The following is a 23,342-nucleotide window of genomic DNA, read 5'->3' on the forward strand; positions in this document are numbered from 1 at the left end:
GCTGGAGATTGGTATGAATATAACATAAATTTTTGTTGGTTACCCCATTTTAGGATATTTATTTAGTAAATGACCATCTTTTTATTTCTCTTGCAACTTATGAGCCTTTTAGATTGCGATTCAAAGGATTTCTTTGTGTAACCTGAAAATCTTATAAGAAAACGTCACTCCATGGTCTAAAATGTGCAGACCTTAGACATAGTCTATGTTGTATCATTTTTTTGCGCGGATTGCCCTTCTTTTGGGGTGGTCTTTAAATTTTACCCCTCAAATTTGTGGTCTTTAAATTTTGCCCCTCATATTTGTGGTCTTTAAGTTGTGCCCTTCTCTTGGAAAGGTGGGCGAATACATGAAGTTCTGGGTTCGAACCCCCGCTTAAGCATAAAATAAAATAAAAAATTCGCAAGGCAGGACTGGGGGAGTGTATGCCGGATCCGGCATAACTAAAAGTCTGCCCCATAAGGCAGAATTTTTCCTAAGACATAGTTTAGTTATGCCTTATGGGGCAGAATTTTAGTTAAGGCATAACAAAATTATGCCCCATAAGGCAAGAACTTTTCCTTAAGGCATAGACTTTGCCTTATAAGGCAAAGTTTAAGTTATGCCTTAAGGAAAAGTTCCGCCTTATGGGCATACTTTTTAGTTATGTCTTAGGGGCATATTTTTTAGTTAAGGCATAACTAAAAGTTTACTTGAAAAGAAAAAAAAAAAAAAATATATATATATATATATATAAGGCAAAGTCCGTCTCTCCAAAGAACTTTTAGTTAAACATAACTAAAAGTCCGCCCTCCGTAACTTATAGTTAAACATAACTAAAAGTCCGCCCTCCGAGATTTTTAGTTAAACATAATTAAAAGTCTGCCGGAGGGGGCATAGCAAAATTTAAACTTTGCCTTATAAGGCAAACTTTTAATTATGCCTTAAGGAAAACTTACGCCTTATGGGGCATACTTTTAGTTATGTTTTATGGGACACACTTTTAGTTAAGGCATTACTAAAAGTTTACCTTGAAAAGTTAAAAAAAAAATATATATATATATATATGCTTCAAGGCAAGTAAGTGCCCCCTCCGGCGTACTTTTAGTTATGTTTAACTAAAAGTCCGCCGGGGCAAACTTTTATTTACCAAAGATAAACTTGTGAAGGAATTATCAAAAAGTTATCGGACCGCATATACTTATGCAAGTCCGCCCATAAGGCATAAGTATGCCGGGTCCGGCATAACTTTGGTAATTCCTTCACAAGTGTATGCCGGTAGGGGCATAGCGAATTTTAAACTCTACCTTGCGAATTTTTTTTAAAATTTTGACTGTGTGGGTTCGAACCTGGAACCTATGGGTTTTAGCCGAAGGGCAAAATTTAAAGATTTCAAATAGGGCAAAATTTAAAGACCACCCCAAAGAAGGGCAATTCGCGAATTGCCCATGTTTTATCACCCGATCGAGTGTTGGCTAAAGGTCCAAAGATACTCTTAACATAATGTGATATTGTCCGCTGGGCAAGCCCGCACTGTTTCCCTGGCCTCACATCATTAAGAGTATCCCACTCCTTATAAGTAGCTCATTTTTCTTTCCAGCTACCAATGTGGTAATACCACGGGTCAGAGATTCAACATGTCTGTGTGCCACCCACACTGTCAGAGTATTCTGGTCACCGAAGCCCAAAGGCTGTGAATGCGTCTTCAAAGCTATGGATAAAGGTCGTAAACTGGCCCATAGACGGCCAAAGGCACTGAGCCGGGCCCCACGCCACACTCTGCCATCTTCATATCTGTCCCGTCAAACCATTGGCTCTGATACCAGTTGTTAGGCTAAAAGGTCCAAAGATACTCTTAACATGATGTGATATTGTCCGCTTTGGGCCAAGCCCGCACGGTTTTCCTCAAAAGGCCTCACATCATTAAGAGTATCTAACTCCTTATAAGTAGCTCTTTTTTCTTTTCAGCTACCAATGTGGTATACAATTTTTAAAAAGTAGGAACAAGAACTAAATGATGACCTAAAAAAGAGACATTTGCATAAATCAACCGGAATATAAGGGCATGATTTTGAAGTATCCGGTAGGACAAATTAGACGATTAGCAATATAGAACTGGATAAAATCGTAGACTATGTTATTGGTAACAATTGACCTACGCAACCTTTTAATTAATCTAACACGCATATGATTAAATTGTACACGACTTACAACTTAATCAAAAATTGAAGATAACGTTAAAAGTCAACTCCTGGATTTAACTTATAAAAATAATTAACAAACTCCCCCTGAGCTCTTAATTAGCATTTCTATATAATTAACTCTCAGAGGGAACCAAATTCTGGTTTATTTCCCATGGCAATTCATCTATGCTCCAACAATATGTTTCTCTTTATATTATGGATCTTTTGTGCTTTTTCAGTTTGTGCCAATTCTAATCCAAACGTAAGTATATATTTCTCTATACATCTGTCTCTTTTTTTACCTTCATATAGATTTTTCACACAATTGCATGCATATATATGAAGTTGTTTATTTTAGCTTCATTAGAAAGAAGCAGCCCTTGTCTTTGCTCGGCGGATCATTTCATTGGCATCTCGTAGTTATGTCCCATTTGACTGTCGCTCGAGGATGTAATTGTAGATAGCTTGATCTTAGAGGGTCGTTGGCTTCATTCATTATCGATGATGCTACCCCATATTGAAATACTTTCATCAAACTTGAGTACATATAGGATACACCGATTATTAAACCTTTTCTGAAGATATCATCCAAATTGTTGGGGTGTCGTTGTTGTGTGTTTTAACTGTTATAGCATGTAATTTGCCTTATTTTTAAGTTACTAGTCCCATTTTTTATGAACAATTATTTATAGTTATCTTCTAGATGACTTAACGGTATAAAATTTGGTTGACACTATATATAATCGATTTATAGATATTAAACTCTTTCTTGAAAGATTTAACTTATATTCAACTGTCAACATGTGATGAAAAGTTTGCCTTGTCAGTGAAATTTAACTAGATAAAAAGCTTACTTGTCTTTTATTCTTCAAGTTAGTAATTCATATTGCAAGTAGTCAGGGGCGGATGGACATTATATGGTAAGGGTTTAGAAAAAACCCAATAGTTTTAGCTCAAATCTTGTATAAATTCACTAAATATATACATAGTAAATTGTGAATTCAATAGCATAAATGGCTTGTTGCAAGCGAGGCAGAACTCATAAACTTCAGTTATTAAGTCCGCCCCTACGGGTAGACAATATAAAGATCTAACACTGTAGAAAACTTTTTATATTATCAGTGTATTTGAACTATTGTAACAAATAGATTGCCTTATTTTTTAGGTGATACGACAATTAATATAAATTTCTTCAAATTGTCATATAAAAGTAAACTTTTTTTTTCCCCCCCTAAACATACATCTTGTTTCAAATACAGTGGCATAACAGGAAGCATCACACATTAGGAAATTGGATGAACCATGGTGGTGATTTGTTCAATCAAAGATTTGCCTATGGTGAAAGAAAAATTAGTCCTATGACTGCTTCAAAGCTGAGGTTAAAATGGGAATTCAAAGCCGGAAAAGATATAACGGCTACGCCAGCGATATTCGCTGGAATATTATATTTTCCTAGCTGGAATGGCAATATATATGCAGTGAGAGCCAAAGATGGAGTTGTTGTTTGGGAAAAAAGTTTGCAAGAGTTGACTGGAATTAATGGGAAATTTAATTCATCTTCATTGCCTAATGTTACAAGTATAGTTGCAAGAGCAACACCAAGTGTTGTAAGTGATAGGGATTTGGTGATTGTGGGAGTTTATGGGCCAAGTTTGGTTCTTGGTTTGAAAAGAAGTAATGGAGATCTTATTTGGAGTACAAGATTGGATGATCATCCTGCTAGTGTTGTTACCATGTCTGGTACATACTACAAGGGGTATGTTTACTTGACCCCACAACCCCATTTTTTTAAGTTTCCTGCTCTGCTCGGTGTTCGGTGCCCACTTTGCGGCCCAAGTAATTTTGATTTGTTTTGAAAAGTTTTACTTTTTTGGTAGGGGCAGAGCTACAGTCTTAGTTACAGATTCGGATGAACACAATATCCCACAACCCTTTCCATTTTTATAATTTTAGGTTTTTCATTTGGTGTATAGTATTCATTTTGAGGCAAATTAATTTGAGTTCGCCCCGAGAAATTTCACTTTAGGGGTAAAGCGCTTCCTTATTTTTACTTGAAGTGCCTATGTATCATAGTCAGGTGTTAATAACAGGATTCTGGATTTAGGTACATATTTAGTGGATTTCTTAATATAAATATAGTACTTGATCTAAAGTGACTTTGTTCAATCAAATCAATAGGTAGCCTTCTAGCTCTGCCTCTGAGTCACACAAATGTATGACGCGTTTAAGATTATGGAATTAAAAAAAAAAAATTCTTCTTTTTTACACTTCATGAAAGTCAAATTATATCACATAAATTCAACAGGATGAAATAGAATAAACACAAATCTTCTACACATACATAAATTTTTGAATCTCCCTAGCATAAGGGAGTTATAGAATCAAATTTTTGGTATGATTTTTAATAGTTTTCCGATTCTGGTCAAAATTCCTGGTTCCGCCATTATTTTCTATGTGTCATATTGCTAACAAAAAACAATGCAAATTTCCATGTTTGTAGAGCTTTTTACGTAGGAACTTCATCACTAGAAGAAGGTGCTACAATCGATGAATGTTGCTACTTTCGTGGTAGCTTCCTCAAGTTAGATATTGAAACAGGAAAAATACTATGGAAAACCTTCATGCTGCCAGAAAATGGTGGGAAAAAAGGCGGTTATTCTGGCGCCGCCGTATGGGGAAGCAGCCCTTCCATCGATTCGCGGAGAAACCACGTCTACATCGCCACCGGAAACCTCTACTCCGTCCCTAAACACATTGAGGACTGCCAAAAGGAGCAAAATCAACAGAACCAAACGAACCCGACCGGACCTGACCCATGCATCGAGCCCGAGAACCACTCGAACTCGATGTTGGCCTTGGATTTGAAGTCCGGTGAGATCGAATGGTACTGTAGACATCAAAATTTTATTGAATTAAATTCATAATGAAATTTGGATTATATTCTAATTTCATGACATGTTGATCCACCAAGTCAAACTTTGGTTAATATAAGGGAAATTTTAAAAAATGTACAGCTTTTAAGAATATTACGCTACGTAGGTAGTCCAATATACATTATTATACTACATTATTATAGATTGTATAAAAAATGTTTATACACAAATATGAGATAAATCGGGTGTTTATACACAAAGCAATGGGCTATGTGGTGTAAATATTTTCAAAAAAATACATAGAGAGTAATTTTCCCGGATTCGGGAAAGTTAAAAAATGTACAGCTTTTAAAAATATTTACGCCACGTAGCCCAATATACAATATTATACATATACACTGGGGGGAAAGTGTTATACATAATATATCAACCTTGTATAAAAGTGTATAATAGTATAGAAAAGGTGTTTATACAAAAATATGGGCTAAATCGGGTGTTTATACATAAAGTATGGGGTACGTGGCGTAAATATTTTCAAAAATAGACATACAGCGTCATTTCCCCGGATTATTAAAATTATTTAAGTCAAAATAACACGTCTTAAATGAAATTCAACTTATTAACAAAATAATCAATAAAATGATTTTTTATCACATTTGTTTTTTTTTTTTTGATTAAGCAAATCTTTGAGCCCCGACTAATCCCGGGGTGCATTTTCCCGCAAGTGCACCACGGGTAATTCGGGTTTCTAACAAAATTTCAAGTCAATTGCCACCAGGCCAACCCCTGAGGGTTTTTTATCACATTTGTTTTGTGATTGCAATTATCTATTTTCTGCTAACAAAATTTGTCGCGAACAGGTACAGACAGATTGGAGGATACGACGTGTGGTTTGTCGCGTGCGCAAATTCGACGAACCCTAATTGCCCGGTTGGCCCGAGCCCTGATTATGATTTTGGTGAAGCTCCAATGATGTTAAGTGTGCTTGTTAATGGAACAAAGAAGCTAGACATTGTAGCAGCTGTGCAGAAGAGTGGAATTGCCTGGGCATTGAATCGTGATAATGGTGACCTCTTCTGGACTACTGTAAGTGCTCTCCTTTTTAGACAAACGTTACTACTTTTTGGTCACTGGTATAGTTGAGGTGTCTAGTTGATAACTTTGATAAATATCTATAGCGATGGTGGTGTTTGATTCAGTTTACGCACACATCTCGTCTATTCCATCTAAAATCTGCTATCTCCCACCGTTCCATTTGATAGCATAGTTGAGGTTTCTAGTCGATAACTATGGCAAACCTTTTTCTAAAGACAGTGGTCTCAGACCATCTCGTACACACCTCGATTAGTCATTTTGATAACTGTGACAATTCTTTTAAATCACAGTGGTTGCTGGGCATGTTTGTGTCCAGTCAACTATTTCACCAGATATTTGCTACCTCCTATTATTCCACCTGATATTATAGTTGAGGTGTCTAGTAGATAAATGTGGACAAGTTTTTCTTTTTGAGGATGGTGGTTAGACCAGCTTAAAAGCACCTCGACTATTGCATCTAATACGTGCTACCTCCCACTATCCCACCTGATAGCATAGCTTAGGTTTCTTGTCTAGACCAACTTGCACACACTTTTGACTATTTCACATGATACCTTTTATCTCCCACCAGCACGAGTATTTCACATGATACCTTTTATCTCCCACCGGTAACTCTTCCTACTAAAATTTAGACAGATAAAAAAAAAAAATCACCTAATATTTTTTTTTTTTTATCTCCGTAAATATTTGAACCTAAGACCTCATGGTTCTCTTCTCACTAATTGCGACAAATTTAAGGGGTTATCAGATAAATTTTGTATTAAAAATATAGACACGTTCTCACAAATAGAACGCTTTGGATTCCAAAACTTGAAGATGATGCAACACTAAAGAAAATGAGGTTGATGTATGCAGGAAGCTGGTCCTGGAGGCGTAGGAGGAGGAGGCATATGGGGAGCAGCCACAGACACAAAGAGGGTGTACACTGGCATTGCTAACAGCGATAACTTAAACTACACATTGTACCCATCGACAAATGTGACAACAGGTGGAGGTTGGGTGGCAATGGATGCTCAAACCGGCGAAATCCTATGGACAACCGCAGTTCCAGACAACGGTAGATCAAACCCTATAACTGTTGCCAATGGAGTGTTGTTAGCTGGTTCACAAAATCCGAGAGGTCCCATTTACGCCATTGATGCGAAAACTGGGAAAATATTGTGGTCGAACGAGACAGGTGCAACTGTGTATGGGGGTATGTCAGTGAGCAATGGGTGCTTTTATGTTGGCCATGGTTACAGGTCTGGTATAGGAGTCTTTAATCCCAACAACACTGCTGGAACTTCACTCTTTGCCTACTGTGTATGTTGAAATGCCAAATGATGTCTCACTATAACTTTGGCAAATCATTTGTAATTGAATGCTGCATTTATCATTGACCATAAATAAAGAAATGCATGTTCCTTCTCTGATAGTTTAAGAGTGTATTTTTGTCTTAATTTTTACAAGCTCATTGTAGTTTAACAAATTGCAGCAAGTTATTATCAAAAGGGTTTATCTAAGTCATACACTGAATAATAATCAACATTATCTATACATGCAGCATAACCCAAAACAAAAGAAAAGTGAGCTCGAGAACTTCAATCACTAGTCAAAGTTAAAATAGTTGGGTCCAGGTTAATTTAATTTAGAGGCACCCATTCTTTTGAGAATTGTGGTGTCCGGATCAGTTTATTTTACTATTCCACCAAGTACCTGCTACTCCCATTAAAACAAGTACTACCAAATAAGTCTGGCCACTCAAGACTTCATTTTGGCTAGAAGAGTCACAGCTCATCAAATAGTGAATTATGAAGTCCAAGTTTAAATTGAACAAAGTTATTTCTTTTTCCAATTCACCACCGCCTAGTTATATACAATGAGAGGTGGAGAGGGAAATGCAATCACATCAAGCATATAATGCCAAAGATTTCCTAATTCTTGGAGAATTCAAAGATACTGAAAATAACCTAAAGAAAGTCAATGAGGCATGAAACATCAACTTAGGCACATCTAACAATCAAAATTCATTTGGCATCATTAAGGCTCAAAATTACTGTCAACATGAGTAAAAAGTAAAACAACAATCAATATCTAAAAGCTTAAAACATTAGACAATGCCAAAGGCCAAGACAAATGCAAAGGAAACACAAAGATATGAGTTCTCTCAAATTCTCCATTGCCTCATTACTCTATGAAAAGCATAAATCCTTCTTCACAGGTCTTGCACACTCAAACCTACAAATTCAAAATGTAATCCGCATGTTAAATTCATATTCAACTCAAACAATATAAATGTACCACTACTGAATTAATCAAGACACAAGCGTATTAACATTAGAGAGAATAACTTAATTGACAAAAATGTAAAAGCCAACAAGTGCGAACCTGGAGGAAGTGATTGCTTCAACTTGTCAGCCTTCTCAAAGTCGGACACACAGAGTGTGTAAAGGTACTTGGAGCAGCGAACCTTGAACTTGACCATATCCTTGTTCTTCTTGATCTTGACAGTTCGGGCATCCTTCCTTCTGGCAGTCAGAAGGAAATCCTTGATCTCGTGGATTTGCTTAGGCTGCAAATAAATATCAAGTAAAGAATTAACAAAAACAGAACACAAAGAAGTCTTCAGCAGGCCCAAATACAATATCAACTAATCAAATCTCCTTATGAAACATTTCTCAAACACAATCAAATCTAAACATTTAACTGAAAATTACCAGGAAACAAGATATCGCATCAATCACATTATAACAACCTGAGGATGGAATAAACAACAAGAGAAAGATCTTCATCCCCAAACATAAGTTGTTAGGCATATATACATAGTACAGAGGAACTAAAAAGGTTCTTGATTTCAAATATCAAACATACAATAAAATGGAAAAACTTGCTCAAATTAGGTCAGAGCAGATAAATTTAACATTTCTTATATACAATCCAACATAGGAACACTCCCCTTGAAATGTTTCCATCTGTATCTCAAACAACACCTACCTACCTACCCCCAAATCAATTCAAGTTATGCAGGTCCAAAACTGTGTTTTTCCTTTTATTTTCTGATTCCAAATATATAACTTGATCCAAAATAAAAATAGAATTCTGGAGCAAACCAAATAGAGAAAAATGAGGAAACTCTAAACATTTACACTAATAGTCTGACATGGTATCACTTTCATTCAAAAGCCTCTATTTTTATGGAGGTCGAAAACATGTCCAAGTTTTAACCGTTTCCTGGATTAACGAAAAATAGAACAAAAACACTCAAATCGAGAGAACCCCCAAAAATCAAGGTTCATTACAAGTCAAAATCGTTAAACAAAGATGAAATAATACAGATCATGTTATTAAGTTTGACACTTTAACTTATCGATTCCAAAACTAAAACATCCAATAAAATGGCCAAAAAACTTGTCCCAAAATAGAGTGTTGGAGCAAACCCATTACACTAGTACCGTGACATTATAGCACTTTTAAGCCTCTATTTTTATGTCAATAAACACCTACTTTATACAGGGAAAACATGTCCAAGTTTATATATTTTCCTGGATAAACAAAAAAATGGAACAAGAAAAAAAAAACCCCAATTAGAGGAAACACACAAAATCAAGATTCATTACAGTTCAGAATCATCAAAACAAAGATGAACAATATAGAAGTCTCAATATGTATCTCAATCAACATCAACCTCACCAACCCCACAAATCAATTCAAGTTCTGCAGGTTTAAAACATTTACAAGGTTTTTCCTTTTATTTTTTTGTATAATAAACTAAAACTTGTCCCAAAATGGAATTTTGCAGAAAACCAATTAAAGGGAATAGGAGGAAACTCTAAACATTTACAGTTTAGCACTTCCCTACAAAAAGAATCCATTTTCATCTCAATAAGCATCTAATATATGCAAGTCAAGGAAAAAAAAAAAGAAGGAAACCCACAAAATAAAGATCCATTACAAGTCGAAATCATTAAACAAAGACGACATAACATAGATTAACTATCATGGTGTTGTGTTTGAAACTTCAAATTCAGGTCAAAACATTATAAATCAAAGAAACTAAATAACTAACTAAAACTTCCAATAAAATGGCCAAAATTATCCCAAAATATAATTTTGGAGCAAAACCATTAAAGGGGAAAGGAAGAAACTCTCAAAAATGTAGCACTTTCTTCCAAAAAGTATCCATTTTGATCCCAATAAAAATCTAAATACGTCCAAGTTAAAAGAAAAATGGAAAAAAACACCCAAATAGAGGAAACCCACAGAATAAAGATTCATTATAAGTCAGAATCACTAAAAGAAAATATGATATAATACAGATTAACTATCATGGTATTGAGTTTGAAACTTCAAATTCAGGTCAAAATATTATAAAGCAAAGAAACTAAGAAAACAAATCAAAAACATTGATTCCAAAACTAAAACTTCCAATAAAATGGCCAAACATGTCTCAAAATAGAATTTTGGGGCAACCCCATTAAAGGGAAAAGTAGAAAAACCTTAACATTTACACTAATAATCTCACATTATAGCACTTTTCTCCAAAAAAAAAAAAATCCATCTTTATCTCAATAAACATCTACTTTATGTAGGTCAAAAACATGCCCAAGTTTTTACCCTTTTCTTGGATAAAGAAAATATGGAACCAAAAAAACACAAATAGAGAGAGCCCACAATATCAAGATTTATTACAAGTCAGAATTGTTAAACAAAGAAGGGACAATACAGAATAACTATCATGTTACAAAGCTTGAAACTTTAAATTACTGATTCCAAAACTTTAACTAACAATAAAATGGCCAAATTTTTTCCAAAATAAAATCTTAAAGCAACCCCAATACAGGAAAAAGAGGAAAACTCTAAAAATTTACACTAATAGCCCCACATTGTAGCACTTTCCTCCAAAAAAAAACTCTATTTTTATCTCAATAAACACCTAATTTATGCAGGTGAACCCAAATAGAAGTAACCCCACAAAATAAAGATTCATTTACAGTTCAGAATCATAAAACAAAGATGACATATAATACAAAAGATCAACCATAGTGATATTGTGTTTGAAACTTCAAATTCAGGTCGACATATTGTAACAATGAAACTAAATAAGCTTTGCTGTTTTACAGATCTAAGAAAGAAGAAAAAAACAGGAGGAGTTTGAAGTACCATTTTTGGGGTAGGGGGAAAGTGGTGCTACGGAGGAGATGACGGCTAGCCCAAGAGATAGAAAAAATGTAAGGGAGAGAATAATGCTATATATATATGATTTGCTAAAACCCTAGTTCACTTATAAAAAATAAAAAATTATTTATTTTAGTAAAAAGTTGTTTTGTTACTCATCCTACTTTAGTGTCATCTTAAATAAGTAAATTTATCTTCTTCTTTTTTGCGCATATTGTCCTTTCTTTTGGGGTAGTCTTTAATTTTTGTCCCTCAAATTGTTTTTTTTAATTTTAAATTTTTTGTTGAAAAAGTGGCAAAAAATATTCAGAAGTTTTGGATTCAAACACCTCTCGGGGGGGTAAGGCTTGCAAAAAGTTTGTCTTATAAGACACTCGGCCATTGCCTCGTGAACACACATTTTTAAGATACGGGTTTAAAAAAGTCGCGCATAAGTGGTGCAAAGCTTGACTTGCGAATTTTTATTTTATTTTTACGATTAAGCCGGGATTCGAACCCAGAATCTTGAGATATTTTAGGCGAAGGATGCAAAATTAAAGATCAGCAATTTGAGGATAAAAATTAAAGACCACCCCCCACGGGAGGCAAATCGTACAAATTGCCTTAAATTTACTATATTTCATTATTGCCATCTTCAACCCTAAGTAAGTGTTTGGTTTTGGTTCATTGTTCAACTTCAATTTGAAATTGAAAAACTAATTTGAATAATAATTCGAGTGAATTTTAATAATTTTAACTTATAAAACTTTTTGATTTTTTTTTCTAAGTAAAATTCACGTATAAACATAACCAACTTTCAAATAGAGGCGTAACCAAGATCTCCATTTTACGGGGTCTTGATTTTAGATGAAGACTAGTGCTAATATCTGAATTCTAAATTTAGTATGTACAACCACAACAACATACCCAGTGTAATCTCATAAGTGGGTTTGGGGAAACTAGGATGTACGCGGAGTCATGGACCTTACCTTACTTTTGTTGGGTAGAGAGGTTGTTTCTGATATGTTTATATTAAATTAAATTATTAATACAAATATATGTTCGAGCAGAAGTTAATGAGTTCGATATAACTAAAGATTCTGGTATGTCACTCTTTTTAGCAAAGATGGAATATTTTCTAAAGTGAAGCCAAACTTGATTAAGCTTTTGGTTGTTAATCATGATACTTTTTGTGCTCTCTCTCTAGCCAGAAAAGAAAAATCATCCATAAATCTAAGCTCTTGCTAAATTCTAATGGAGTCTTGGATAGGTAAATATTTATTTGCATCGGATATTCATATCAAAGTCAAACAAGTTAAACGATTTAATCTTAGTAGTTCAAAAATTAAAGTGAGATTACATGTAAGTTAACCATGTTTAAGTGATAAAATATGTGTATAGAGACATGTCTAGTCTTCCAAATGTGAAGACCCAAAGAGATTTTTTGGCCTCCCAAACTTGAAGAACTTGGTGTGCTCCAATTGTATGTTAAGTATTTATAGTTAAGATCTCTCATAGTTTGTTGAAGATCTAAGGCATTTTGATTGAAAATTTTGAAGCTAAGAAAGAAGAACAATGCAAACGAGAACGTCTGAGAGAGAGGCAGATGAATTGGAGGGGGAGAGAAAATTGAAAAGACGACAAACAACAACAACATATTCAGTGTAGTCCCCCAAGTGGAGTTCGGGAAGGATAGAGTGTACGCGGACCTTATTCCGTTGAAAAAACTGAAGGAGAAACATTTTACCGAAGATTGAAGCCTAAATTCAAAGGATAAACTCATTCCATTGTGTTGCTACAAGTCTTATTAGTAGGCTAATTATTTAAAAGTGTGTATATAAGGTAATTGTAGCTCATAAACAGTCATGTGGTGTAAAATTCTCAATAATTTAATCCAGAACAAAATAAGCCAAAAGGGTAGTGATCCAGAACCCATAAATTAAAATCCTGAATCCACCTCGAAATATCTACATATTCTAAATGTCAAACCCCCCCTCCCAAACACTTTTGAGATTCAATAGAGCAAGGAAATATGCTTCAAGAAGGAATTAACATTGTGCACCAGCTCATACAGAAAAGAAGCCATTTGCCTGAAAGAATACATTCACTTTCTTTCTTTCTTTTTTTCTCGTTTCCCACCCGGTATCTAGTATCTACATTGGAGCCCGACTAAATTCGGAATCGGATTGCAAAGTCCGACATTGGGGTGAAACGCTCCCTAACAAAGGCGACTCTATACCATTCACTTTCAACATATTACAGAGGATAACTCTGGAGATATCTCACCAAAAGAATACAGGGGATAAAGTTTTAAAAAAATGTAGTAACAATTTATGATTATAAGTTCCTGTACAACAATCTCACTTCTTGCATTCCTTTAACAGACAAACATATACCGAGAGTTTAGTTTTGAATGACGCGGCAGTTGACCGATATGCTATTGGAAAATCTCCAACCTGAGTACCATGTTTCGGAGGCAATACGTGCCAAGTTGAAACTGCAAATATTCTTGCAAGTTAGAGAGTGATATCTGTATCTGCTGTTATTAGTCGCCATCATTTTCAACTTTTTGCTCCAAGAAGTAACGATCTTCGACTAACATTTACACTTGCTGCTGAAACTTTCCGATGGAGACCGCATTATGAGTACTCACGTGAAGTAGGGAAGCTGAGTCCGTCTTTTATATGGGACATCGCCGTGGGGCATAACCATTTTAACATATTTGGACCTAATACCTGTTAAGAATTAATAGGTCATCAGAGAGTGCAATTTCATTACTATAATTTAAGTAAGAGAAAGAGAGGGGTACCAGACTAATATTTTTATAAGCGCCAACGTCATAAGTGTGATGATAATTCAGCCCAGATTTACTCGCCAACCATGCTGCTCGTTTTCCCTCGTAGTACTGTTAAAGAGTCTGTGCTTAGCAATTACACCAATAGGGAAATTTAGAGTTTAATGTAGTATTTTCAACAGTGTGAATACCTCTATAGTTGTCATATTACGAATTGTAAGATAGATATGCCAGCCCAGAAGAGTTCCCAATGTCACGCCTAAGCCAATATTCACAACACCAGTTGCAATCTGTTTAATAACGACAACATTAGATTTCTGCAACTACCTGGAATTCACTGTACCACACTATACAGGAAAGTGATAGTAGTAGTAAAAGTGATTTGGTGAGCCTATTTCAAGGCATTATTTTGAACTCACCTCGTTAGAAAAATTAATAACCCCTCTGTTTCATTTTACGTGTCTTAATTTGATTAGGCACGGAGTTTAAGAAAATAGAGAAGACTCTTGAATCTTGTGATCTTAAACTAAAGGTGTGTGTAATGTACCATAATGCCCTTTGAATCTTGTGGTTTTAAATACGCCATGTAGGATGATGGGTGTAAAGAGTGATTAAATACAAAAAGTGACATTCTTTTTGAAACAGACTAAAAAGTCAAAACCCAATACTGAATACACTAGCCACCAAACATGCTAAATTGCATATAATATGACAACTGACTCACGTAAAACAGCTTGAGAGGCGTCACTCCATCGAAATTCCAATCCTTATGGAGTGCATTGCTTACCAATATAACCTGAGAACGTCAAACATTATACTCACACAGATTGAACACAAGTAAGTAAAGTCATATATGACTAAATTAACCATACCGAGGAATAGATTGCAGCAATAGTTCCATAGAAGATCAAAGTTACAAAGGCTTTGTAGTTCCTATGACCAACACAATTGTTTATCCAGGCACAATGATGATCCTGTTGGGAGAAACAAATTACGGTCATTTAGCCAACACATGCATTATTTAGAATATAAAAAAGATCATTAAAAAGATGAGACGGACCCACCATCCTCAGAATACACCTTCTGCAGATGCGACAATGATGAGCCCTGGGAGGCCTGTATCCCGAACACTTATCACATTTCTTCTTAAGCAAACCCTGAATATCAGATATTCAACAATTTTCTAGATGGTGAGTAGATATGCAATAATTAGGTACTATTGTTGTGCATTCAATAGTTAGTAGAGTTATTGCTCCAGCATAAAATAACAACCAAGAATACTGTAATTACAAAAGGAAGCGGGTGGGAATGCAACGGATAATGCATGAAATATGTTGAATTGAGTGACCGCCTCATCTAAAAGTACTATTAGAGAAAACATACTTTTATTTACTTAAGCATGTCTTTAAAACGATTGCTAACATGGAAGATTGAAATACTTTTCACGAGCCAAGCATGTTGTAACTTTTTTAATGAGTGGCGGGGAGACTTGAACCCATTACATCATGTTGAATTATGTAACTATCTCATTTAAAGACTTAATCTATTAAAGAATGAACATTTTCTCTCTCCCGTCTGTGTTTATAAAATAGTGCTACACAGACATACACACTTAGCGTTTACTTGCACAAAGAAAAAAGAAGATATAAGCACTAATTCTTCAATATATATAAGGTAATTATTTATCTGCATCGGGTGTTTACATCAAATCAATAAATGCAAGACATATGTCTTTTATATACACATTTATCACTTAACTCTAGTTATGTGATGTGTGTAATTTTCATTTAATCTTTAACTGTTAAAGTTAACTTTATTGGTTTGATGTAAACACTCGGTGCGGGTAAGCTTTTACCGTATATATAATGCTAGGTATTCTTCGATATATACTGCTATGTATTCTTCTAAGGAATTTTGGCTTTCCAGCCACACAGACTGGCCACATTATGCATATAGGTAGTATCTCCCACAATTTAGTTGCTCTCATTTTCACCCTGCATCCTCTCTATACTACTAAGATCCCCATGACTATCCCTAGGGTTACCCAATACCAATGTACTCCAACGAAGTCCCAGAAGAGCAATCCATAATCGGAGGGTCATATTAGAACATCGGTGAAAAGGTCGAGAAGGCACCTAAAATAGCTTTAGAAGCCAGAGTAGGAAAATGTTGTCTTGGGTAAAAATTGAGAAATACATCCAAGATCACCAATACCATAAAGCCATTTTCTCCACTAACCTTCCTTGATCTTGGCACATGGAGTAGTAACCACCCAACAAATTGTACAAAAGGTCTAAAATTATGGATATTTCTGCTCCAGCAAGCCAAAGTTGGCTATCCAGAAAACCTTTTTGTCTGGCCATGTAATCCTATTCGCTTGGTCCGGCAATCGGACATCTCTTTTTCTAGAAATGTAGCATCAATCATCATATCTGAATATTCCTCAAAATATAGTCATCTGTGGCAATAAAAGGTTTCTTTTTCTGATACCGTAAACCACATCCTGAAACCCCCTCTAGCCAGGAGCCAAACAGTGGCATTTTCCCACTCAACCTCCAAAACCTTACTATCAGAGGTAATAAGGTCCTTGCCACTAGGCTACTTATCTTTTTCTCTAATAATTGTGGTGTCCGAGCCAGCTTGCACAGCTCGACTAATTTTACGGGGTACCTGCTACCTCCTACCTCCGTTCACCAAGGCTTGGACAGATGGGAAGAAATTACCTAGTATTTTTGCCTTTGCTAGGGTTTGAACCTGAGACCTCATGGTTTTCAACGCACTAGGCTACTTATCATCTGGGGATAAAATTATGGAATAAAAAAATAGCACTAGCAAAGGACCAAACATCAGTCATCATCTATTGAAACAAAAAAAAAAATGATGCAACATAAAGATACCCTCCCAAATTAAGAACTTTGAACCATTTAATGTAACTTGTAAGAAGATTCCAGTAAGCTGCAACAACACTAATTAAGCACTAACTTAACCCTTTTTTTCCTTTAGCAATTCCACTCTCTCAATCACAATGGAAGTAGTTGTCTCGAAAGATCTACAAATCCTTGGAATCAATGCAGACTTAGCTAAAAATAGGACATAATGGGAAAAAAAGATTCATACATGTGATATCTATTAGTTGGGAATAGTTTTTTTTTTTTAAAAATGGGGGAGGGGATTACAAGGTGGGTAATCGAACCCTCACCAACAAGGTGAAAGTTCACATAGCCAACCAACTAAACTACTAAGATTAGCTTATTTTTCACTTTTACTTTTATTCTAACCTTTTGTCGTGCTTTCTCTTGAGCCGAGGGTCTTCGGGAAACAGCCTCCCTATCTCCTAAGGTAGGGGTAAGGTCCGCGTACACTCTACCCTCCCCAGACCCCACTTGTGGGATTACACTGGGTATGTTGTTGTTGTTGTTGTTGTATTTTAATTGGTACAATGATGACATGAGTTGAGCTTAAACGAAACAGTGAGGATTCCTACAACCGACCCTAACTTGTTTGAGACTGAGGCATAGCTATTTAATGCCACTCTCTCAATCATCATGCAAATGTTAGATCACCAGGGTCAAATAAATAAAACTACACATTTGAAACAGCATAAAGCACTACAAATCACAATCTTCATATAATTAAAACAGTTTGAATCAATATAGCAACACTGTATATAAAATAAAGACTTACAGATCTTTTGGATTCTTGATCTGAAGCTTCATGATCTTCAACATCAGGCAAATATGAAGAAGGGACCCCACCAGGGTCTTTCAAAACACAAACAAAGAAACTGAAAACACAAAGAGAAGCTACAAAAGTGAAGAACAAACTGTGAAATTTACCAGTTGAGCTTTGTAAACTAAACATATCATCCAAGAAAATGAATATTGTAACATAATAAAGAAACCCCACAAAAATTAACACACATAAAATGTGAATTGATAGGAATTTTTTGAGTTCCATTGATGATTTTTGAGATTGAGAAGAGAAATGCTTAGAATTGTAATGGTCAAATTCTTGAAATTCAGTTCTTTTAATCGAACTTCTTGGATTTTCTAATTTGATGACTTTAATAATGGGCCTTGAGCCCATGTGTTTTTTTTCTCCGGCAAGTTACACAATTGACCGATCGGCAAAAAATAATTATATTTGCTAGCCAAATATGCAAAAAAAAAAAACAAAAAAAAAAAACTATACACAATTTTGTATAAAAAAATGTATATTTATGTATATTATACATTCATACACAAAAATTATACAATTGTTGGTTATTATTTTCATGAGTGGTTATTTATGTCAATTTCTTTTTTTTTCTTAAATAGTTAATATAGTTACTAATTAAAAAGTATATGAGATTCGCAAATATAACTAGCGAGCTCACCGACAATTTTTTTTAAAAACTATTCGATGTTTAGTCATTCTCTAATGCGAAAAGAATATTTGGACAAAAAACTCTTACCTAAAATATGGAAAAAATCACATTATATTATACTGGAGTTTGAAACTCTTACAAGTGAAACTTGATCACACGATATTAGAGTTTGAAATTCGCCTATAGGTTCAACTCCAAAATAGTGTGCTAGAGGTCAGAACTTTTAAAGGTAAAACTCCGGCATACACTCCTGGAGCTCCAATCAATTTATCAATAAGATTTCACGAAGCAATTTTTGTTCTAATATTCCTGGACACAATTCAGAAGTCGAAATAAACCCAACAAATTATTCAAGAAAATGAATATTATGAAATAGCTAACGAAACCCACAAAATTGACACACAAAGAATGTGAATTGATATTAATTTTTTGAGTTTCATTGTTGATTTTTTAGATGGAGAATAGAAAAGCTTCGAATTGCATCGGCCAAATTCTTGAAATTCAGTTATGTTAATTGGGCTCCAATTTGACAGTTCACGAAACAAATTTGTTGATTTTAATAATGGGCCTTGAGCCCAAATGCTTAATATAAAAATGACACTATTATATTATTTGAAATTTAACATCATGTAATTGCGTCTAATAAGTATGAATTGATAAAACAATAAAGAACTCATAAGCATATTAAAGATGTACCAAAAATACTACTTTTGTTTTATGCTTATCGAACTTGATAGTTGTTGTAACCTATATTATAAGTTGATAACCAATAAATTTACGTTGATAATATTGTTAGCATATATCTCTTTTATGAAACAAAAAAATTGGAAAAATTTGAAGAACATATACTAGAAAAAAACTTCCACAATGAAGGTCTTAGATTTGAAACCCCCTGCCTACGGCAATAGGGATTTGCCTTCTGGGTCGAGCTCGTCGCACGCGGCTTACCTAGTGCGAGTTATCTCTCCTGTGTGGTTTGAGAACTATTGCACAGGAACGAAATTTACCCTTGCGCGATCGTGAGTTCTCTTGTCATCAAAAAAATTATATACCAGAAAAAAGAAGGAAAAACATGAAGTTGGCTACATTCAGATTAGGGCGGTCTCATTTCAACCTTTTCTTCAGTTCATTTATTATATGGTGTTATTAGTGTTCTTCTAACAAATTAAAGGACGGCATGTGACTTATTTATTACTATCTTTCCCCAAGTAGGAAAAAAAAATAGTTAATGTTTTTTTTTTCTATACGTTTAATATATTGGTTCAAGTTTAACTGTTAAGATATTGTTCACTTTGATAAACTTTTCGAGCCTCAAACCCAAAAGGCACATCGATAGTTGAATTGTGAACTTAGATTTATGAGTTAAAGGTCAAAAACACACCTGAACTTTCACTTTTTCGTGAGTTTTCTATCTGAACAATCACCAACTGTTTTTCAAAAAACATGCATCAACTATTAGTCGTTCTCTTTTCCTACCTGAATAGTTGAGGTAGTTTATATCTTTTCGGTAGGCGGAAAACAATGAAAGCACATAAAAGAATGAATGATGCCAATCAACTCGACAAATATACAATCAACCAATATATTGAATTTGAAAAAAAAGTCGTGATTCGAGCCTTTATTTTGATTTCTCTCATGAAAGACATTCAAATATATGAAAAAAAGGCAATTTGCACGATTTTCCTTATTCGAGGGTGGTCTTTAATTTTTGACCTTGGTCTAAAATATTCCGAGGTTTTGAGTTTGAATCCCGGCTCAGTTAAAAAAAAAATGCAAGACAAAGTTTCATTACAAAATTAGGCCTATTCGAGCAAGGCCTAACTTTTGTAGAATTCCAGCAGAGTAAACATTTTTTTTATTGCCTTAAGGCAAACTCTGCCTTGTAAGACAAACTTTTCGTGTAGCCTTACCTTGCGATTTTTTTTTTTTTTGACTGAGCAGCTATTCGAACCCAAAACCCCAGGATATTTTCAGCCACTTTTTAAGCGAAGGGGAAAATTAAAGACCAACAATTTGAGGGGCAAAAATTAAAGACCAGCCTTTGAAGGCAATCCGTGCGAAAAAAATGATAGTAATGTGAGATTTGCAAAGTGTAGCCAGTCCAAATCTATCTTCTTCTTTTTTTTCTTTTTTTTTTTTGTTGCTGAAACGAAGGGATTTTATAACTGGAAATCAAAGGGGTACTTGCATAATTACAAAACTGAGATAGATTTAAACAATACTAGCTCTAATTTGCGGAACTGAGATAGACCTAAATGATGCTATCCCTGATGACGAGAAGGATCATTGCATAGTCAAATTATGATGAAACTTCAAAATACTAAACTGGAAGAAATTGCCAAATAGTCACTTTTTTAGCCGCTAATCTAAGTTTTAGCCATTATTTTAAAACTATTTAACACATTTAGCCACTCTTTCATACAAAAAGTATTTGAACACTCCTACCTAAAGTACAGAAACACCTCAATATAATGTTTTGGAGTTTGAAACTTTTACAAGTAAAATTCGATCATACTATCATGGAGTGTGTGATTTCCTACAGGTGCTCCAGCATAGTGTTTTGGTGTCAAAACTTTTAAAGGTGAAACTCCAACATATTCTCCGACCCAATTTTTTCAATGAAATAAATTCCATGATATAATTTTCATAGCAACATTTGTTCAAATTTCAGGATAAAATCATGAACTCCAAAATTAAAATTGAAATTCCAAAGACATTATTCTTGAATCAAAAGATATACTAGGAATAAAATAATACTATTCTTTTTCACATTATGTTACGTACATATTCACTCACAATACCTAGCAAACATTCATACAATATAGAAGAAAACGACTAGGTTAGTATTTATCACAAGTTCCCATCAAAAAGATATTTTCCCCAAACTGTGGTCCAAAAGACAAGAACGTGTGTTCATCGCACGTCCTTAATATTTTTAGAAGTACTCAACGACTACAACCAATTGGTAAATTCTAGAAATACTGTGATACCATAGCATGATTAATATGAAAAAATAATCAAGCAAAACAACAACAATAACAAAATATTAATAAGTTTATGTCATTTTTTTCTCAAGGTAACCTACAACACTAAGACATTTTTGTGCTTGAATATTTCCTCATTGAACTTTCTAGTTTTATTGATATCATATCATCATCTAACTAGATGTTATTCAAAGGAAAAAGAAAACAAATAATTAAAGGATGATATCTATGACCAGGAGGAGTATGAATTGAATAAACAATTAAACACTTGTGATGAATGACTTAAATAGATAACTGATCTATATATCTATATCTATCTATATATATATATTTAATAAAGCTAGGCATAGACAAGGTGATGTGACACCTCTCTATGGCTAGCATTTCTATTTAACTTTTTTCTTTTTTTTTTTGGAATTTTTACCTAATTTTTCTAATAAAAATTAGATATACAATAGTGGAATTTATGTTTACTTATCTAACTGTCACGTCTTAAGCTATTTAATTACACCTCTTTGTTTTCCGTTTATTTCTCCCACCTCTTCTGTCTCTTCTTTAAAATTGCAAGTCCGTAACAATTGAATTTATCTCTTTTTGCCTTTTTACCTTTCTTTCGGTTTGTCTTTTTATTTTGTTTGCATATAGGACTCTTTAATGACCATTTGCACTAATAACTTCTTTCAGCTAGCCTTTCTCAATATCCGTTTTTATGAATTGAATGATGCAATAAAGAAGAATAGCAAGAAATAGATAAAAATATCAGTAAGAGAGTTCTTTAGTACCATGAGAAAATGGCTTTTGGTGTGTGTGGTGTGTGTATGCTTAAAGATGGACGATATTCTTTGTTTTCCTTTTCCATAGAGGTCTCATTAACCAGATCATAGAGAGACAGGACACCGGTTTAACGATTTAAGATCTGGCAAAACATCAACGACGACTTTAACGAATTATTAAGTGCGGCATGAGAAGGTTCTTGAATGGTGATTGACTTGTGGGAGTGAATATCGACAGCTCAAAAAATTATGTGTTAACTCCACATTTTTATCTTCTATTTTTTAATGATTAAGATCGTAAGAGTGATATCCATATTGTATTATTTTCGTTTGTTTTCTCTATGATTCCTCTTTAGTTTGATTTTTATATGAGTTTCTGATTGCCGTTAAATTGATAAGGTTCAAATTAGCAACTTATAACTTTGTAAGTCTACTAACTACTAACCAATTTTCAAAATTAACAATTGATTGCTTAAAAGGAATAAATTTTAAACATTGAGATACACTGTTTATTTGGAGTTCGTGAAGAAGTACCATTTATTTTTATTTAAAGATTTATTTATTTATCCTTTTTTTTTTTTTTTACTTGGAGAAATGATATATTTATGTAATTAATTTATAAGGCGGTGTAAATTGCAAAAATATATTTGAAGTAATAATGTTGTTATATTTACTATAGTACTATATTCATGCATTAGTTTAACTTGAAGAAGAAGGAGGAGGAGGAGGAGTCTCTTGAATGATGATCGTTTGTGTGGGAGTGGATGTCGACAAGAATTCGGGAGATTATGTATTAATTCTATTTTTTTTAATGCTTTAAGGTCGTAAGAATGATGCGCATATTTTATTATTTTCTTCTTTATTTATTATTTATATGTTCTCTCTATGATTCCTCTTTAGTTTGATTTTTATATGAATTTCTGGTTGTCGTAAGTTAGCTATTTTTTATATTTTTTCTTAAATTTATTTACTTTGTGCATTTGGGGTTTTAATTCTTCTAAATTTAATTTTTAAGACTTAAAGCTCACAAACACGTGTTATGTTCTTATTACCTTTTCTTTTCCCTTTTTTTTTCTATATTCCTTTCTTTCTTTTCAGTAGATTTACAATTTCTATGCTTATTAGCACGTTAGTTCTACTTTTTTTTGCACTCATATTGTAA

General features: G+C 34.1%; 3 protein-coding genes and 1 long non-coding RNA gene across 4 annotated transcripts; 1 reads left to right on the forward strand and 3 right to left on the reverse strand.

Annotated features, from left to right (window-relative positions):
- The first annotated feature begins 2,267 nt into the window (after positions 1 to 2,267).
- Positions 2,268 to 7,538, forward strand: LOC132068074 (uncharacterized). The gene is made up of 5 exons (XM_059461537.1): positions 2,268 to 2,424; positions 3,422 to 3,918; positions 4,663 to 5,046; positions 5,896 to 6,121; positions 6,986 to 7,538. Exons 1-5 carry the CDS (start codon positions 2,335 to 2,337, stop codon positions 7,439 to 7,441), a joined length of 1,653 nt encoding a protein of 550 aa, XP_059317520.1. The 5' UTR covers positions 2,268 to 2,334; the 3' UTR covers positions 7,442 to 7,538.
- Positions 7,539 to 8,295: 757 nt separating this feature from the next.
- LOC132066259 (large ribosomal subunit protein eL38-like) lies at positions 8,296 to 8,901 on the reverse strand. Its single transcript, XM_059459604.1, has 3 exons — positions 8,827 to 8,901; positions 8,498 to 8,759; positions 8,296 to 8,347 (listed from the first exon to the last, which is right to left on the reverse strand). Exons 1-3 carry the CDS (start codon positions 8,899 to 8,901, stop codon positions 8,325 to 8,327), a joined length of 360 nt encoding a protein of 119 aa, XP_059315587.1. The 3' UTR covers positions 8,296 to 8,324.
- Positions 8,902 to 13,294: 4,393 nt separating this feature from the next.
- Positions 13,295 to 18,136, reverse strand: LOC132068075 (probable protein S-acyltransferase 15). The gene is made up of 7 exons (XM_059461538.1): positions 17,742 to 18,136; positions 15,122 to 15,214; positions 14,930 to 15,031; positions 14,782 to 14,853; positions 14,249 to 14,347; positions 14,073 to 14,168; positions 13,295 to 13,998 (listed from the first exon to the last, which is right to left on the reverse strand). The coding sequence occupies exons 1-7, from the start codon at positions 18,012 to 18,014 to the stop codon at positions 13,903 to 13,905; spliced, it is 831 nt and encodes a 276-aa protein (XP_059317521.1). The 5' UTR covers positions 18,015 to 18,136; the 3' UTR covers positions 13,295 to 13,902.
- On the reverse strand, positions 17,220 to 17,732 carry LOC132068076 (uncharacterized). Its single transcript, XR_009417310.1, has 2 exons — positions 17,496 to 17,732; positions 17,220 to 17,335 (listed from the first exon to the last, which is right to left on the reverse strand). It is a non-coding gene; the product is annotated as an uncharacterized LOC132068076 (long non-coding RNA).
- Positions 18,137 to 23,342: the final 5,206 nt, after the last annotated feature.

This window comes from Lycium ferocissimum, chromosome 8 (genome assembly GCF_029784015.1).
Source record: "Lycium ferocissimum isolate CSIRO_LF1 chromosome 8, AGI_CSIRO_Lferr_CH_V1, whole genome shotgun sequence".
Taxonomy (NCBI): Eukaryota; Viridiplantae; Streptophyta; class Magnoliopsida; order Solanales; family Solanaceae; genus Lycium; species Lycium ferocissimum.

Excerpts from the sequence above, each read along its gene's own strand:
- LOC132068074 (XM_059461537.1), top strand. The coding sequence starts at position 2,335 with ATGGCAATTCATCTATGCTCCAACAATATGTTTCTCTTTATATTATGG. Across the intron at positions 2,425-3,421 it reads GTGCCAATTCTAATCCAAAC|TGGCATAACAGGAAGCATCA; the intron begins GTAAGTATATAT and ends TTTCAAATACAG. Across the intron at positions 6,122-6,985 it reads GTGACCTCTTCTGGACTACT|GAAGCTGGTCCTGGAGGCGT; the intron begins GTAAGTGCTCTC and ends TGATGTATGCAG.
- LOC132066259 (XM_059459604.1), bottom strand. The coding sequence starts at position 8,901 with ATGAAGATCTTTCTCTTGTTGTTTATTCCATCCTCAGGTTGTTATAAT. Across the intron at positions 8,760-8,826 it reads ATGCGATATCTTGTTTCCTG|TTGATATTGTATTTGGGCCT; the intron begins GTAATTTTCAGT and ends AGATTTGATTAG. Across the intron at positions 8,348-8,497 it reads GAAGCAATCACTTCCTCCAG|GTTTGAGTGTGCAAGACCTG; the intron begins GTTCGCACTTGT and ends TTGAATTTGTAG.
- LOC132068075 (XM_059461538.1), bottom strand. The coding sequence starts at position 18,014 with ATGGAACTCAAAAAATTCCTATCAATTCACATTTTATGTGTGTTAATT. Across the intron at positions 15,032-15,121 it reads GAAGGTGTATTCTGAGGATG|GATCATCATTGTGCCTGGAT; the intron begins GTGGGTCCGTCT and ends TTCTCCCAACAG. Across the intron at positions 13,999-14,072 it reads CTTATAAAAATATTAGTCTG|GTATTAGGTCCAAATATGTT; the intron begins GTACCCCTCTCT and ends AATTCTTAACAG.